The sequence below is a fragment of the Gadus morhua genome, chromosome 3, assembly GCF_902167405.1.
Source record: "Gadus morhua chromosome 3, gadMor3.0, whole genome shotgun sequence".
Classification (NCBI taxonomy): Eukaryota; Metazoa; Chordata; class Actinopteri; order Gadiformes; family Gadidae; genus Gadus; species Gadus morhua.
Genome location: NC_044050.1, coordinates 24023528 through 24043075, shown reverse-complemented (window position 1 = coordinate 24043075; position 19548 = coordinate 24023528). Strand labels below are relative to the sequence as shown.

The window sequence follows — 19548 nt, the reverse complement described above, 5'->3', positions numbered from 1 at the left end:
ACAGAGAGAAGATGTCAAAGCCATTATCTGGCTACCAAGCGGCAGTGTTTCCAGAGCTGACCAAACAAAACTGGCAGGACCGATTTTCTGGTGCATTTGATGTCACAGCAGAAGCCAATCGCTGATATTTGTGTGTAGAGAAAGGAGTTAAAGTGTGGAAAGACATTGTGATGGATGAGATTGGAATGGAATAACCGTCATTTCTTTAGATGAAAAAAAAAAACTATAGAGAAGCTGGAGCCAGCTAAGCGCTGCACACTTCTGTAGACCACCCAAACATTTTAGGACTACGTTTTATAAAAAACGAAAAAAACAGTTCATAGCAATAAATTGTCCTAATTTTATGTGGCTAAATGTTCTTTTGGGCCACATTATGTGTACACATCTAGTGAAAGTCAATGTAGAAAGGTATAGATTGCAAACAGATAAGCATGTAAAGTGAAGTGCTTGCTTGTTAAAATACAATTCGTAAAAATACTGACCAAATGAAAGTCGTCATAAACACCAAACATATACTTTTGTCCTTGTTTGTCTTTGAAATATCTACACCAGCTGTGTTTCCCAGTCCGTTGAGACGCTTGTCTCTTGAGAACATATGGATTTAAATATAATTTGTGTAAGAAAAACAGACACAATCTGTGTGGTATTATTGTCACTGTTTTGCAGGATATTTAATAGGCTCAACAGACGGCTGCTTGTGGGGTTTAAGTTGCTCTTGTTTTTTCTCCCTAAATTAAGATGTAAAGTAAGAATGCAATATAAATAAATATTCAGACTTATTGTTGGCATTGATAAATGTTGCCTGCATTTTGCATGGCAAAAGGGATATATTGCACACATTTGTTACATTTGTTATTGCCCGAAAGCATTGTTAGCCTAAGTGGATCGTGAAGTGCGTCGTACGGGCATCGTACAGTTTTTACACCGTTTCCCGAAAGCATCGTTGGTAACGAACGTCGTGAACACGCTCGTAGCTAACGAGGACTCCAGGGTTAATCGTAGGATGCTTAGAGCATCGTTAGCCTACTATAGCCTCAGTGGCGTCACCAGCGGACATTCCGTGTATTGTGCCGCTTTCACACCAAAAAGAACCGAGAGCCAGTTCCGGGCTGGTGCTAGGGCCAGTTCCAAACTGGTTCCAGCCTTACCCCAGTTAAGAACCGGTTGGTTTCACACCGGCCAGAGCCAGCCATGGAGCCGGCGTGAGCAACGTCATGACGTCACTGCAAACGTCTCGGCTAGTGAGCTTGGACAGAAGCATACGGCCGACATCTTTCTTTATTCTGGGTGGAAATAGTAACATAGTAACGCCATCAAATGCGTTTATGGAAACATTTTTAGCGAGAAATGTGCATTTTACTTTCATAATGTTCGCTCGGTGAATGTGAAGGATGTTTGGTTTGATAGTTATGACGAAGAGGGAACGCTCCGTTGCGCGTTGACGCGTTGAACCACCACACAATAGGCGCGCAGAAGAACCCTCGCGCCAGTTTCAAACACAACAACAACAATTTCGTCTTCGATTCAATCCGTGTATGGTTCGTTCTTTGAATATTCCGATTTAAAACAAAATCAGAAAAAACAAAAGAACCATACACGGATTCACGTCCATTGTTTACTTCGGTGTTTTAAAAAATGCCGGTCTTCGTTGGTCTTCCTGTTTATGAAGGTACGGATAACTCCGCCCCCTGCCCCCGGCGTAAAAGCGGTTCTAGTTCTAGCCCAGCTCTAAAGTGGGGCCAGAGTTGAACCGGTTTTTAGGGGCCGGAGCCGGTTCTTTGGCGGTGTGAAACCAAAGCCCTGGCCCTAGCTCCGAACTGGCCCGGAACCGGCCCCGATTTTGCGGCGGTGTGAAAGGGGCATTGGAGATGTTTTATTAAAACACCTCCAATACCACGGAATGCCCAGCTGGCACAATATCGCAACCAAATACAGTGGTTACCGCCAATATATTACTCATAGACTACTGTTTGATTCAAACAGCAAAGATAGAGCCATGTTAGAAGTCAACAACATAATTTATTGCAGTAATTTAAAATTCCAAAAATACATGCGCAGCCGAAATGTACCGATCACACGCCACGTCACAAGGCATATAATAAAATCAAATGATTCCATTGCTCTTGTTTGGGGGGTCACTTTCGAGCTGCACTTGCTGTCTCCCTCTGATTTGAATTCAACCATCGTGGTTAAAATGTCCTCATATTGATCAATGACAGAAGACATAGGCTATTGTAGACATGAATCATGCTGAGATCAGCGGGTGTCGGATAATTTCTGCTGGCTTTTTTTGTTGCGATTGTCTGCATTAGGCATTGTAGGCGCTTTGGTGAGGCTGTGATGAAGTTCACTATTTATTGGACCGTGTCTAGACAGTAACGAACATCCCTGACCATAATTAATCGCGTTTGAAGCCTACACTCAGACGTGAACTCATTACTACATGCGGGTATCTTCATTCATAAAAAAATTAAAACATTCGGGAGTATGCAATAATACAAATTATTCTAAAGAGGTCTAGACTCTGTGCGCAGCCCCGCCTTCTCCAGTGAACCAAGAAAGCCTGCGCCGTGACGACCGGGGGTTGACCCCCTTGGTTTTACACAGGAAACTTGAGATAAGAAGGTGAAATCGCCGGGCGTGCCAAGCTGCGACCGAACCGGCTTGGCAGCGAAAAAGACCTATAGCCTACATCATCCTGCCCAACAATATGGGCAGGATCTATTCAGACCAAGCTCTCCTAATCGGGTCAGCATTAGCCGTGTGTCAATGCCTAGCCTCTGCCTTTTATATGATAATGAATGAATGGAATGTTGCATTTTTAATGTCTACAAATATTCTAGACTAGAGAGTGCGCGCCAATCAATGAAACCTTTTGCGGAATCAGATAAAGTTGTCTCCCTTTGCTGCGCAAAGCATGTTTCAGAAAGCAGCACCTAGTTGTCACACAAGCTATTTTTCATTTTTGGAAGGGGGGGAAATACCGTGAAAAGATGTAGGCTACGCACAGTGCATTCAGGATTAGGACCGATACATATGTCGGCCTGGGCCTATTCAATTGTGTTTTAATATCTTTAGCATTCAAATTATTGCAGTCTATTCTTTTCGTAGGCGACTCTGCTGTTGGCCTTGATGGGGAGATATTTTAATGCTTTTTAACCCCATTTTCCTGCGACATTCCTGCTTCTCCCTCAGTATGGAGCCCATTTCAGCACTGTTTCAGTAGACGGTTACAATCCTACGAATGTCGTGAGTGCAGTGAATGCGCATTCATGTTAAGAGGAGTTTTGGGAAACGCTCCAAAGAAATTAACGATGGATCGCAAGAGCCATCGTGAGAATGATCGCACGAGCGAAGAACCATCGTTATCAGGAAACGAGGCCCAGGTGCGATTGTCAATAATATTTAATGATATCCTTCAGGATTTAAACTAAATGGTATACAGGACAAAAAGTCAAACTTATGAGTCAAAAAGGGTAACGCACAAAAGATCCAGGTAAAAGAATCCCAAAACAGAAAATCACTAGAAAGTCAATGTCCCTTGCAGAGCAGGAACAGGCAGAGCAAAACTGGCAGAGTGTTTCTCCAAATTTCCGGTACGATCTGACAAAGGGCTAACAGGTGAAATGTCAACTTGAAGTTGGCACAACAATGTCACAAAAACTCTGTCATCCCACCATAACTAATATAAATAATAGCAGTTTCAAATATAGACCACAAGCGACTGGGAGTCAGTAGGTCACAATGTCCTGTTCACAACACTTTAGGCCTGAAGAGACTCTGCCACCATTATTTTGTCATCCACTTATTCAAAGACATCAAACAAGTTGAGTGGCTGCTAAAATCTATCCGCCATGGACCACCAGGACACGCAAAATGTGTAATAATAATTTGATTTGTAATTCCACCAAATTACTTATTTGGTGTATCCGGGTACAACACCACCGTCTTGATTTAACCAGAATGCCCCCTTTAGCGCATGGTTACGCTAAAGACAACATGTTGCGAAACAAGTCATCCAGAACAACCCGGGGCCTTGCTGAAAGGGACTTGACTCTGGGTGTACTTATTTTATTGCCAGCCATGTAATCAGGGGCCAAGTTAAGACCGTGCCTATCGTCAAGTAATTTGAATGCAAGTTACCGTCACTTATAATAATTAAAATCATCGTAATAAAATATTATTATTATTATTATTATTACTTATTAAGTGTAAGTGTGTCGTAGTTGTAGTAGTAGTACATTTTTGCGAGTGAATGTAAATTGTAGAAAGATGCTTAGTTTAATTAACTTCCAATAGTGAAAGGCTGCTGATGATATACTCTGCTGTGGTATTGTGAATATTGATAATCACACCACATGGATACGATGGTATGAAAGCCGTTGTGGTCCCTGTATACCAAGTTGTTTCATCGCACACCTTCTCCAGGCATTCTGAGCCATATCTGATTCTCCATTTATGTCTACAAGCTGCAGAGCGACCACTGCAGATCGTTCTTTGCCTTCGTCGGCCCCGCGTGATCATGATTAAACATGCATAGAAAGGTTGCATGCGTGTTTTCAATCGATACCACATATGTCACTCGATCAATGTATTTTAGATTGCGAACCTACCAAGGCACATTGAATCATTAAGATGAATTGATCAGACCCATGTCAAGGTCATGGAATTCGGAGAACAATATATTTTTGGTGTATATATATATATATATATACGTTTTTGATATCTTTCATCTGAAGGGTAAGCAGTCGGCTGTTGCCATGTGATAACAAGGTTGAGCGCAGGTGAATCTTCTCCGGGCACACTGGTGTGTGAAACACAATATCCAGCCCACAGCCTGCTTGGCAACCTGAGCAGCACACCTGGAGTCAATATCCAATTCCAAAAACAAAGAATCCTCCCGGGGAAAACCGTTTGCCAGGCCAACTGTCGCTCTGCGCCCAATAGGGGTAATGGGTACAAAATGTGTATACTCACACGCGCTAATGCCAACACACACACGCCACTAAGCGTGCCCGCCAATAGAACTACTACCACTTAAAACATTCTAATTACAATGTGTGCACATGTTGACGTTCGCTGATTGAATTATAATTGCGAATGGCTGCAACCTTTTTTTTTTTTTTTGTAATTTCACTTTCAAACTTGGCCCCGGTCACAAACCATGGCGGACCTCTAAGAAAAGGGAAAGAGCCCCAGGGAAATTAGGCCTCTCATCGTCTGAGTGAGCGTAGACGGTAAGCGTGAAGGAAGGGAAAACAGAGTACATGGCCAACTCTGCGTTAACGCACACACACACACACAAACACACACACACACACACACGCAAGCACAGCCACACACACGCGCATGCACCCAAACACGCAGACTCACACGGGGAGCAATCTAACATTTTAATGGCAGTCTGTGTCACAGGGATTATATCATCACACACCGTAGCGCACATTATTCACAATCAGCGGATAACACCGTGACAAAACCACGACAAGTCAGTTGTAATTACACATTTCCCATGTCAAACGTTGAGGGTGCCAACTCCAGATCATCAGTCATGGCTCCCTCATGTGAGTTAGGGGAATCCTCTCCTTTCATCGTCTGGGACTGTTTTTTTCCCCTCCGCTTTGAGAATAAGAAGAACCCACGCTTTTGCATGGAGGCGTCATGGTGGAACAAACACAGCTGTCACTCATTACACTTATTACGGGTGCTGCTTTTACGCGGCAGGTTGCCATTAGTATACTTCTTCTTGTTCACTGGTTTAACCTAGTACCTTTGCCCTGGTATCATTAAAAGTTTGTGTTATGTGTGACACATACGAAAAGGCCACATTAGCGACTGAGAAACAGGAAAATCGCCCTTATTTGGCATTTCCTCCCGAGCCCCGGGATCCGCCTCCCTCGACGCACGAGCCATTCACTCTCTCTTTCTCCCTCTCTTTATGCACACCCTCTCCATGCAGATCATGCTGCTGACCGACCCCGAGGTAGAGAGCAGCCTGCTGATCAGCACCGACGAGGGGGCCAACTACCAGAAGTACCGCCTCAGCTTCTACATCCTCAGCCTCCTCTTCCACCCCGAGCAGGAGGACTGGATCCTGGCCTACAGCCACGACCAGAAGGTGAGAGACCCGACCCCCCCACTGGGAGGCCAAGGGGTCACCAGCTCATTGAGGGTGACCACTTTGAAGGAAAGCTTCTATTAGGATTTTGTTTCTCCTTGTCCTTTTCAAGGGATTTCTTTAGAGGAAAGGAGGGAGGTTAAATCAATGCGTGGAACCGCTATTATTCAGGAAATTGGCTCGGAGACCTTATAGTCTGTCTGAGTTTGTGTTTGTGTTTGTTTGAAAGGGAAAGATTGTAGACAGAGGGAGGGAGGAGAGAGAGAGAGAGAGAGAGGGAGAGAGGGAGAGAGAGAGACGAGTTGGTTTCAAACTTACAGGCTTCGCTGTGGGAACAGAACAAAGTATTCTTTATTTCTTTTTAGGTTCAGGGGAAGCTATTTTTATTTTTTCCATGTTATTTTCTTCAGTTTGCCGTATGTGCCATCATGCAGTAATAAGGGAGTCAGAACCTCAAACACAAACACAACAAACTTTATTTGTTTCTGTGTTAGCACATTGTCTGACACTGAGGGAGTCTTTTATTCAGAACGGCAGCATGGGTTGGGGAGGGGGCGTAGTCATTTAATTGACTACGAATTCCAGTAAAAATCATCTAAGCTCCTTGGACATTAAAGCGTGACCCGGCTGGGATTCGATCCAACAACCGGACGGGGCTCTCCTTCAGAGTGCGGGTCCCTCCTCCGGGTGTGTGGAGGGAAGGTCCGTTTGGCCGCGGGAGACCCAACCGTTTAGTGTTAAAAAACACTTATCCGCCTCAAAGGGATAATAAATATTACACCTACCATCCCCAAAAATTACACACTTCAGGCCAAGTGCAAATGTTTGTCAAATAAATAACCAGCCGAGACAATGCAGGTCGGAAACCTCCCTGTTTATTTCCGAGGTAAAATTCATGGCCGTTTTTGGAGTGAGCATTCAGATGAATTACATCCATTGCTTACAGACTTGGAGGCTATTTGGGCTCTAATGTTTTTCTATGGAGGATTTATGAAGGACGGGGCTGAGGATACCCCTCTCTCTCTATGTCCCTCTCTCTATCTCTCTCACTCTATGTCCCTCTCACTCACTTTATGTCCCTCTCTCTCTATATATGTCTCTCTCTCTCTCTCTCTCTCTCTCTCTCTCTCTCTCTCTCTCTCTCTCTCTCTCTCTCTCTCTCTCTCTCTCTCTCTCTCTCTCTCTCTCTCTCTCTCTCTCTCTCTATGTCCCTCTCTCTCACTTTATGTCCCTCTCTCTCTATCTATGTCTCTCTCTCTCTCTCTCTCTCTCTCTCTCTCTCTCTCTCTCTCTCTCTCTCTCTCTCTCTCTCTCTCTCTCTCTCTCTCTCTCTCTCTCTCTCTCTCTCTCTCTCTCTCTCTCTCTCTCTCTCTCTCTCTATGTCCCTCTCTCTATCTCTATGTCCCTCTCTCTATCTCTCTCACTCTATGTCCCTCTCTCTCACTTTATGTCTCTCTCTCTCTCTCTCTCTCTCTCTCTCTCTCTCTCTCTCTCTCTCTCTCTCTCTCTCTCTCTCTCTCTCTCTCTCTCTCTCTCTATCTATGTCCCTCTATAACTCTATGTCCCTCTCTCATGTGATGTCTCTCTTTCTCTCTCTCTCTCGCTATCTCTCTCGCTCTCTGTTCCTGTCTCTAAGTCCCTGTCATTAACTTTATTTCCTTTTCTATCTGAATGTACCCTATAGCAGTGTTGCAATTTAATCCATGCACACTGTAAAAACTCATAGTCAAGCATACATTTAAAACAAATGGTTTCATTTAGCTGACTATGTACATTTGACTCATTGTACATTGTGTAATAGTTCCAGTAAATCATTTGATTCCATCCAGCATAATCAGGAATTTAACAATACAAAACATAAATATGAAATGTGATCTGAGTTGCATGTTATGTATATTTTTGCCTCAATAAATGAATACCATTTTTAAACTTCAAACATAATAATGGAATCAAAAGAATCTGCCATAACATGGATGTTGAGGTATGTGCGTATTTTGGAAAACAATGTTCAGAAAGACATATTGGACCAGTAAACCACTGGTCCAAAGTATACAGATATAAATACATACATTAATTCATATTGCTGCAGTAAACTTGAATAATCTTAAATAATAATCCCTTTACCTAGGTATGGAAATGACCATTACTGTCTACGTACTGGCAAGTTATGGAAATAATATGCTGATTGTTATTGTTGAACCCTCATTGAACTCTGCCTACACACACACACACACACACACACACACACACACACACACACACACACACACACACACACACACACACACACACACACACACACACACACACACACATTGTTGACTGAAAGCCTTGTCTTGGTTCTCAGCTTCCACCACGACATACTCGACTGAGAGGCAAAGGTAGAATAATTAACCAAAGTGATTTCCTGCATTTATAGTAGCCTTTCATCCTGACCTCCTGCTCAATGCAGCACTGCAACAGTCCATTTTTTTTGTTGTCGGGCCCACGTCTCTCTTCTGATGTTTCTCATGTACGTGTTCTCAAGTGAGCCCCACTCGAGAACACTCTGCCCTAATTGAGCTTAAGTGTTCGTGTGATCTCGTAAAGTGCTATGGCGTCTTTAACGCAATACGCAGGGTATTTAGTACTTGACTAAGGTGATAACGTTTTACTGTTATTGTTTAAACAAACACATCAAGATTAATATGCAATCGGTTCCTGTGATTACTTCCAAGTTGTTCCCAAACCCCCTCCCCAAACAGCCTTCATTTGAGGTAATCTAACCTCATTTCATTAAATTTAATTCACTCTGGATTAGCTCAAATAAAAACAATTATTGATTTGGGAAAGAGACATTGGTCCACGGCGGCCATTTTAAAACCTGCATCTATTTCACCCTTTGGGATAAAGAAAATTGCAAACCACAAAAGCAAATAGATTAACTTAAACAAATCAAATTTAGCCTCACACAAAAAAAACTGGTGTGTTTACAAACGCCCTCATGCCTAAAAATAAAATAAAAGAGCAGAAAACATTGTATTAGGCTTTTGCCTCATTAGTCTCCGTCTGTAATTTCTGGAGTAAACTAATTTATAATTTTGTTCCGCTGAAGGATGCTGACATTTCAAACTTTCGCCATGACAAGGTTGTTGATTATCAATGCTAAGCAGCCACCACAGTGGCAGGCGAAACCACATCCACTCTGGTTCCACACACACACATACACATTCACGCACGCACAAACATGTACACACACACACTGACACACTCCTACACACACGTATACGCACACCAACACATACACAAGTACACAAAGACACAGTCACTCACACACACATTCACTCACACACACACACACACACACACACACACACACACACACACACACACACACACACACACACACACACACACACACACACACACACACACACACACACACACACAGACACACACAAATACGAGCAAGACATAAAGGTCAGCTATCACTTGTTTCAACCTCTTCTAAGTGTCCCGTCAGTTTTGCAGTCTGAAATGTCTCGTTAGGACTGCGGAGGACTTGAAATATTGCTAAAGACATTTTGCCAAAGTTCTGCTTTGGGAGCACGTTCATACAAAACAAGTTAGACCGATTTATTCCCTGTATGGCGCAACGGGATCGCAATATTTTTTCCTCGTCAGCTACAGCATCTAGAGAAATGTCATGTTCCCTTTGATCAATATTATTGTCCGTGCCACCCACGCATGAAGACTTATTTCCATATTTTCCTTTATTTGATGCGCGAGTTAAAACAGCATGCGTCATCACTGATAGGACAGGGTCAGCGGCGCTAGATCCAATCAGGTGGTCGACGTGGATCGTCTGTTTAAAATTCCGACTTCTCTCTTTCATCAACTGGGCAAATACCGCCGGAATGAAAAACAAACACAGCCATGATCAGAAAGGAAAAAATAAAATAAAATAAAAATTGGTTCTTCGCTGCCTTGCCATGCTGACACGCCAAAGTTGTCTGTGGTCCTCGTTGTTTTATGTCTCCCCTCATATTTCACATATTTTTAATCCCTCTCTATTCCCCCCAGCCAGGGCCCAGGGTATCTCTCTCTCTCTCTCCTCTCTCTCTCTCTCTCTCTCTCTCTCTCTTTCTCTCTCTCTCTCTCTCTCTCTCCGAGTTACGTTGTGCGTTTGAAATCACAGCAAAGCCAGCGACTCGCTGACTAGTGAACAATAGTTGTGTCGAGGCGAGCCGCCACGGCCTCGCCCCCGCCAGTCCCCAGTCCCCCCCCCCCCCCCCCCCCCCCCCCCCCTCCCCGACCCCCCACCCCTCCCCGGGGCCAACTGCGTTGACACCTCGACCCCATTCACAGGCACCGCTGCTGGGGGACGAAGCAATTACAGCCCTGCTCACACACGGCGGCTTCTCCCTCAGTGTGGGATGAGAGTGTGCGGGGCATGTCTGCTGTAATGGGCTGCGTTCGGGGACTGCTCTGTAGACGCATTTTAGCCAACGCTTACAAAACAGCATGCATCAGCCGCCCTCCATAGTGTCTCAAAAATGGCATGCATCAGGTGGTCAAAATTTAAGCTGTTGCAGTATAGTATAATATATTATGTTCGGTTTATCAATGTATATTACGCTATGTTAATGTGGATTCATTCAATTCAATTTTATTTGTATAGCCCTTAATCACAGGTACAGTCTCAAAGTGCTTAACAGGTCATATATTTACGACACCCCCCTAGCCTTAACCCTATCCCCCCAGAGGGCATGAAAAACTCTCTAAATTAGAGAGGAAGAAATCTTGAGAAGGAACAGAAAGTGGGGGATCCCTCCTTCCAGTGAGGATCCGGATTAATCAAAATGAGAGCACTATTATAGAAGTTATATCGATATCATTGAGCATACTCAACCCAATGGAGGAATTCACCTGTTTGATCCCTTGCTATACTCAATGAAACGTATTAATCAGTAATCGAGGGGTGAGAATATCATCTCATTAATTTCAGACTTATGCATATATGAAGGCTGTTTGATTTAGAGGACATTTTGCATAGATTCAGATGGCCTAATAGTCCTCCCTGCATTGTCTCTCTTCCCCAGCTCTACAGCTCCGTGGAGTTTGGCCGACGGTGGCAGCTGGTGCATGAGAAAGTGTCTCCCAATCGCTTCTACTGGTAAGTACGCCGTTCCAGGACTGTTTCCCTATTTAGTTAGGAGAGGCTTTCATGCAAAGCAAATGACGGTGATTCCAGAAACACATCATTACGAAGCAGAGAGGGGGTTAGGCATCTCGCTCAATGATGCATAAAGGTAGACTTTGTGGACATTGGGGGTCAAACAAAGTGCCGGTCTCTTGCGAGACGCTACGCACAACTGCGTAGCCGCTATGCTATTATTTCTCCCCCCCCCCCCCCCCCCTCTCCGTCTCATAATACAGTCCTGGTTTTCATTCATCTAAACCACACTAGATTTCTGTTGAATCTTTGTGGTGAATTTAAACTCTGTTTTGGGCAACGCATGAATATGACTCCTCAATCTACACGGGTCTTTTTTATAGTTCACCTAGACTTAGCCCCACCCCCACACGCTCCATCCCCCTATTGTGCATTTATTGTATGTTGTACTTCCTGGCACTCAATGTACCACATATTGTACGTTGTATGTCCTTGCACTTAAAAATATTACCTAGCATTATGAAGCATCTAATCCTATCTATCTTTGTTGTGTACAGGGAATGGGCACCTAACAATTGTTGCTGCTTTGCATTTGGTTCTGTAAAAATACTTACTGTACCGACAGCCGTATATTGATTCTCTTTCTTCTGACAAATGCACTTATTGTTAGTAAGGCCAATATACAGGTATTTTTTCTATCCTACCAGTGTCAACCCTACCGCTCAAATAAACGTTTTCCGCTGCACCACGGTGAAGGAGTCATAATGAATAGATCCGAGACCTATCTGAGACCTGTCATTTGAATTAATTATACTTAATTAAATTACAGCCAATTTTAGAATGATAGGCTCCTGAAACTTATGACACTGAACACTCTACCAAAGATTCAGCCTTAGAAATCGAGTTAGTGGAAAGAGGGAACAGAGTATTCAAATTCACAGATACAAGTGAACCTTGAATACACTTTTACCATGTAGGATACCTCCATGGATCGGAGAATAAATGAAACAAAGTGATTTCATTATTCATGGGGGTGACAAACCCACTGCTTTCTGTGGTAGACAGTTACATTATGCTTCTCAGTAATGCCACCATTTTGTACAGAAGCTTTGAAATTATTTAATTTCGATGCCAGCCTGATTCTGTTGTATTTGATTAGGTAGTACAAAAGAGGGATGTAGACATAATAGCCTGTCTGTCGGGAAAAGCTTTTAGTCCCATTATAATGTATCTATCGATTCATCTATAGAATAATCGGTTGACCATGTTTTGTTCTGCTATGTCTATTTCTATTATTTTAGATTTTATAACTATCTTGATTATCTAGTGTTCTTTCTGATGTATTTGATTAGGTGGTACAAAGACAGATCCCTCGACCAACAGATTATCTACTGTTCTTTCTGAAGCTCAAACATACAGACCATTAGTTTGTTGGTTCAGTCCGTGTACAGTCCACTCCTGGTATGTATGGAGGTCGGTATGTAGCATGTGACAAAGACATGCCCCCCCTCACAGCCAGCCGTGGACGGTAAGGAAGCCCTAGAGGTGTAGGGGGGCTGTGGGGGGGTTGCTTGGGCCAGAACAAGTCGGCCTTCTATTCCTGGACGTAGCTCTGCGGCTATGGAAGCGCTAGTGGCAACCATGCTAATGAGGCTGCGTCAGGGAGCTAGCATTCCTGTGTGTTTATGTGGCGAGCACACTCCAGGAACAAAAGGCACAAAGTACAGAGCTGATCTGCAACTCGGTCACGGCCGGCGGCGGGAAAAATAACCTGCCGCGACGCTCCGTCAAACAGCGAACCCTGGGAGAGAATACCACATCAAATTCCACAGAAGAAGAAAACTGCAGTATATCTAAATATATGTTTACCGTGTAGGCTAAGCGGGTTATTTTCTTATGGGAAGGTAGCCTGAATAGCTTCTTATTGGCGGAAGTATTCAGAGCTAGCCCTTATTAACATTCTCTTGGTGGGCACCCGCTCCGTCTACAATGCTCGGACGTGCGTACCGTTGGAACCAGTCTACCTTCCAAGACAGATCCCTGGACCATGTTTGTATTCATCGGCAGCCCTATACATCATATTTAAAATATACTTTATTCACATTTTACATATCCCCCATCCTTACCGTCTCTTCAACTGTTGCTAGTGTTTTTTTACCGTTATGTATTTTTGAGTTATTTATGAGATTTTCTTTGCTGCTTTTCTCTTATTTACTTATTTACTTATCTTTACTTTTTAACATATCTTATATTTTTCTGTGCCAGCTAGGTAGCTGGTGCTGCAATGTTCCCCAGTTCAGAATGACATTTAAAGAATAAAACTTTCTCATTAGACATCCATAAAAGATATGTATATATTTATTAATTTACATGTCTTCTATGTGTCTTAATGAGCAGAGAAAAGTGTAAATGCTTTTCAGCTCAACTGCTCTGCTGAGTACATTTTCATAAAGGACCCGCCAACCAATCTCTCCGAGGTCAGGAATATACAGTGCCTGCAGACAAACACACACACACACACACACACAAGCTTGTATACACACACACAAGCATGCACACGCTCATACACCTATGCACACGGACAGATGCATGCACACACAAACACACACACCAACACACACACAACACACACACACACACACACCCGTACACACACACACCCGCACAAAGATCCAGGTCTTTGTAGTTGGGAGGCAAGGGACAGTATGACCCAGTGTGTCCTTTGTTACCACCGGCAGTCTGCCGTCCGTCTTTAAAGCGCCTCAGTGTGTCCCTGGCCTCCCACAGGCAGTTCTCCGACTCCCTCCCGCCTTCCTGGTTATTTAATGGCTAACAAGTTGTGTAGTTCATGAAGCTGAGCGGGTCGTTAAGTAGGCCATCTCGAGCTCTGCCTCATGTAGGAAGCCACCAATACCAATTTGTGAAATAATTAGACGCCAGGGTGGTCCACAACTTTCTCTCACTTTCTCTCTCTCTCTCCCACTCTCTCCCACCATCTCTTGTATTCTCTCTCCCACTCACTCTTTACCTCTCTCTCCAACCATCTCTTGTATTCTCTCTCACACTCTCTCCCTCCCACTCTCTCTCTCTCTCCCTCCCACCATCTCTTGTATTCTCAATCTCCCAATCCTCTTCCCTCCGGACCCCTGCTGTCCTTTGTGTCTCTTCAGATCCCCAAGTCTTTTTAATGCATATTTCATGTAGTAATGACTTTATATTTCATTCCATCTGTGGCCGTCTCCAGTGTAGAACGCAAATCAATGCCTTTTCCCTGCGTCTGATGGTGTGTTTGGGTGGGACAGGGGAGTGGGGTTGGGGGGCTGGGGACTTCATCTTCCCTCCACAATGTCCCTACCGCTTGACACTAACCTACGGTGTAGTCGTGTGTCTACGATTCAAGACAGTAATCTTCCTGATTGTCTCCCCACCCCCCCCCCCCCCCCCCCCCCCTCCTCTGCAGGTCTAAAATGGGCTTGGACAAAGAACCAGGCTTAATTCACCTGGAAAGCAGCATATCTGAAGGACGTGAGTAATTGAATGCGTTGGACCATGGCTTCTAGGAGGGCTTCTGCGCCGCAGGCCGTGTCCTGGAAACGGACCTTGGATTCAAACGGGGGCGGTTCCGTCAAAGGATAACGCGACATGGCAGTTCATAACGCACAACGGCCATGAGTTCTGCCACGCATGTATTTGCGCGAGAAGTCGTCCACGGAAGGATTCACCTACTGCTAGTGACACAATGTACAACTCAGAGCCACGGCGAGCGCTCACTTTCTCCCTCGGTGTCTTCCCGAAGCGCACATGTGTAGACATAACGCATCGAGTTCTGCTCCTGCATCGCCCGTCGCTTGATGAAATGCCATTTCTATTTTTAGTTGTTACGTCAAGTGAGATTCAAGAGGCCCAGTGAAATAGAACCTGCCAAGCATCCAAACACCCTCACTCCCTCTCCATCTCACACACACACACAGCCCCCCCCCCCCCCACACACACACACACACAGATTGAAACCCCTGTGCCCCCTTGGAGGCTATCACTATTGATCACCCATATGTGGACATATAGTTGGCATTGGCTAACACGTGGGGACAGGCTTTCTCCCGGCTCTGTGATTGAAAGCGGCAAAGGCAATTGGCCTCTCTGGTCGTCTGTCTTCCACATCTCCCTTCCCCCGTCTTTAGAGCGGGCCATTTTATTGACATGAGTAATGCAAGCAGCCGATTGAGGCTGCTTGCTCTGGACTGTTTTGAGTGAAGGCCGCTTTGCATTGGATAATGGCAGCCACCACACCACGGCTTGACATACGTGTGTGTGTGTTTGGTTGTGTGTTTGTGTGTGTGTGTGTGTGCGTTTGTTTGTGTGTGTGTGCTTGTTCGTGTGCGCCTGTTTGTTTGTACCCATGGGAGCAGAGGCATTGTACGTCACCTGCAGGCTGCAGAATTGCACCGAGGCCAACAAGGGAAAGCCGTTCCCTGGCTTCATTGACCCCAATTCCCTGGTGGTGCAGGATGAGTACGTCTTCGTCCAGGTAAGCGATGTGATTGGCCCGTTGGAGGTAAAACAATTGTCTATGGACCCTATGGAGGGAGAATGTGTGTCGGCTTTGTCCGAGATGTCCTGGGCACATTGAAAAGGCACAGTTTAGCTTGGGTTTGGTCAAGTTATTTCTTATCGGGTTGTTCTTTAAATCGCTCCACACTGCCTAAATCCAATGCTTTTGTCCAAGGTTTCCACCAGCAGCCGCACAATCTACTACGTTTCAGCCCAGCGAGACGTCTTCACACCCATGAAGCTGCCCAAGTACACCTTGCCCAAGGTAGCCTCCCATATCAGACTTTAGGTCAATATCTGGTAGCAGACCGGTTTGATTTTCTTTCGCTTCACATTTGTTTCGACCAATCATGTTGCTGGAGGCGGTGATCTGTAAGCTCTGAGCCCAAATCAAAGCTTACACATGGTTTCAAATCCACACCTTGTATTTGGCCACTGTAGAAATACAGTTATTGAAAGCTTCATCCACGGGAAACACAGGAAACAAGGCTGGGTGCTGTCTCCCCTCAGAAGTCCTGCTCTGACATAGTAGGACTGCTGGGTCCGAGATTATACCCAAACTGCCATTATGTCAGTGTACTGTGCAAAGATCCCCATTGCCAGAATGAGCCCAAAGGGATTCAATGATAATCTGCTTCCATTGTTTATGTTTGGTTTAACTTTATGCTGGTAACACTAGGCCGTATCTGTCACCGTCTCAGGCGTTGTTAGGCTGGGCAGCTTGGCCCTGTGTCTCCGCATCGCTTGTGATAATTAAACATGTTTTATTCAATCAAGCCCGAGGCTTCTGGCCACTCTCGTCGCCCGGCAAGGTGTTAAAGGAACAGTAGGGAGTAGAGAAAAACACCCATAAAATGTCCTCCTCTGCTTACATTTTTTCCGAAGGAACACAGTGTTTTTATTTACTAATATACTGCTCCCACAGCAGTAATATCAGAAGGATCTGGTGAATAACATGTTATTTTTACCCGGCCGGGTATTTTATCAATCACAACCGCTTAGTAAAATGAGGCCGGTCACAGAGTACGTTATGACATTTCATGCGTCTTGATTTCGCAGAAAGAGTAAAATTGTCAGGCGTGATATATTTGGCTAGTTTAGGTCACACTTTATTATCTCCCTCACTCAATTAGATATATGAGTCTGTCATAGTTTTTACACACTGAAGGATTAAACCGTTTAGGGTATGTTAACTACTGTCAAACAGATAATAATTGAAAAGATATAGATGCAAAAAAATGAATGCTATCTCGATCTTGGGATGCAAAGAGGTGCAATACAATAACACTGACTTAAGGTAACTATTATTTTATATTAATTGAGCTGTAGCATATACTTTGATACAGTTTTACAAGGTACTTTGAAAAGGCTATATGTTTTTTGAATATAAAACAATTGAATACCTCTATGAGTCTATCATCTGCTGTGACTAAAACCAAAAGATTTCCCATCATGCCCTCGTCCTCAAAGGGAGGGTTGAACAGGGACCAGCACACTCTGAAGATGTATCCTCCTCTTCCCATCACCCTCCGATCCCCCCCAGGACCTGCACGTGATCAGCACGGACGAGAACCGCGTGGTGGCGGCGGTGCGGGAGTGGAACCAGAACGAGACCTACAACCTGTACGTGTCGGAGGCCACCGGGGTGCACTACACGCTGGCCCTGGAGAACGTGGTCAGCAGCATGGGCCCCGAGGGCAACGTCATGGTGGACCTCTACGAGGTACCGGCGCTCTGTACACTCGCGATACTGGCACCGCTCTCTCTACTGGGGCTTCTCACTCTACTGGGGCCACTCACTCTACTGGTACACTCAGTCTTCTGGGGCCGCTCACTCTACTGGGGCAGATCACTCTACTGGGGCCGATCACTCTACTGGGATGTCTGCACCGTGGTCACTCACTCTACCGGAGTAGCTCACTCTACTGGGCTGGCTGCACTGTGTACACTCACTCTACATGCTCTGGCTGGCTGGCTGGCTGGCTGGCTGGCTGGCTGGCTGGCTAGCTGTCCCCAGGCCATACCTCACTATTCTGGGTTTAGACTCTCTCGGTCGGTCTGTCTGTCTGTCTGCCAGCCTGTATGTCTGTTTATCTGTTTAAGTTTTCCTGAACACCACAAAACAAAAACTGAACGATCAATGCTATTACTTATATTGCACGCAATACGAATAAATCTGCATCCACGATTTCCTCCTCGACCCAAAATTAACAATACGGACACACACACATCGAGGGTAGTTTAAGCCTGATTGACAGCTGTCTAGCCTTGTCATGAGCATTGATCGATATGTCCTAGGGAGTTGATGAGCATGGGCAGCTACAGTGCATTGTGTGAATATTAAACAGGACATGAGGTGCTGACACCAACAATGCAGTAAAGGGACTGCACCAGCGGCAATACCAGGACAATACCAGGGACTGCACCACAGACAGTACCAGGGACTGCATCAGGGACTGTACCAGGGACTGCATCAGGGACAGTACCAGGGACTGCATCAGGGACTGCATCAGGGACAGTACCAGGGACAGTACCAGGGACTGCACCACGGACAGTACCAGGGACTGCATCAGGGACAGTACCAGCGACTGCATCAGGGACTGCATCAGGGACAGTACCAGGGACAGTACCAGGGACTGCACCAGGGACTGCACCACCGACAATACCAGGACAGTACCAGGGACTGCACCACGGACAGTACCAGGGACAGTACCAGGGACTGCATCAGGGACTGCATCAGGGACTGCATCAGGGACTGCACCACGGACAGTACCAGGGACAGTACCAGGGACTGCATCAGGGACTGCATCAGGGACTGCACCAGGGACTGCACCAGGGACAGTACCAGGGACTGCATCAGGGTTAGTACCAGGGACAGTACCAGGTCAGTACCAGGGACAGTACCAGGGACTGCACCAGGGACAGTACCAGGGACTTTATCAGGGACTGTACCATGGACTGTACCCTTGACTGTACCAGGGACTGCACCAGGAACTATAACAAGGACAGGAACAGGGAATGTACCAGGGACTGTACCAGAGACAATACCAGGGATGGCCCATGGATTTATTTTTGTTGGCAATGTTCTTTATATTAAGTTATATCAATGTCCATGAAATTGCTCCAATTATAGGACCGATGTGACAGGTTCAACCGGTCTCTGTTACTCTGGCCACGCACAAGCCCCTTCCACATGTACCTCTGAATCAATTAATTTGGTTGCGGGTTATACCACACATTACCAGATCCATCCCATTTGTCTCGGTTACGCAATCAAACCCTGTGACTTGATTGGGGTCACAAACTGAAAGGGATTTAGCATATGCTAAATCCTGGCTGATATCGAAGTATCTGCCAATTATAGACGAGAGTTTCCCTGCCTGAGTGTCATCAACTGCATTCTGTGGCCTCAGGCTATTTCTTAGCGCCTGCGAGAACAAGTCAGGCACACATTGATTTCCTGTCCCATGATAATCAATCATTACCAGGCAAGTGTGTATGTGGGATTGTGGGTGTGTGGCTCCATTGAGCTAAGCTACAGATACAGAAATATCACTAAGGCAGTATGGGGTGATTTCTAACAAGATCATTTACATAAAACCTTGTGTTAATTGTTTATATTATCCGCCGTTCATCTTCTATGTATGTACCTTTGCAGGAGAACCTGATGTATGTGGTTTTGCGTAGTAGTTCGTAAAACACTTGAATGATGAAGCAATGTGTT

The 19548-nt window shown here is 45.1% G+C and overlaps 1 protein-coding gene across 8 annotated transcripts in view; it reads left to right on the top strand.

Moving 5' to 3' along the window:
• Positions 1 to 19548, top strand: part of sorcs1 (sortilin-related VPS10 domain containing receptor 1) — a 111561-nt gene that overhangs the window by 60279 nt on the left and 31734 nt on the right. For all 8 annotated transcript variants that reach the window (XR_003976234.1, XR_003976233.1, XM_030352503.1 and 5 more), the window contains exons 4-9: positions 5960 to 6118; positions 11200 to 11273; positions 14734 to 14798; positions 15683 to 15801; positions 16000 to 16089; positions 17368 to 17547. Coding sequence is in view for 6 of the 8 variants with exons in the window: in XM_030352503.1 (XP_030208363.1) it covers positions 5960 to 6118; positions 11200 to 11273; positions 14734 to 14798; positions 15683 to 15801; positions 16000 to 16089; positions 17368 to 17547 (687 nt within the window). In the remaining 2 variants the exon portion in view is untranslated. The remainder of the gene's footprint in view (positions 1 to 5959; positions 6119 to 11199; positions 11274 to 14733; positions 14799 to 15682; positions 15802 to 15999; positions 16090 to 17367; positions 17548 to 19548) is intronic.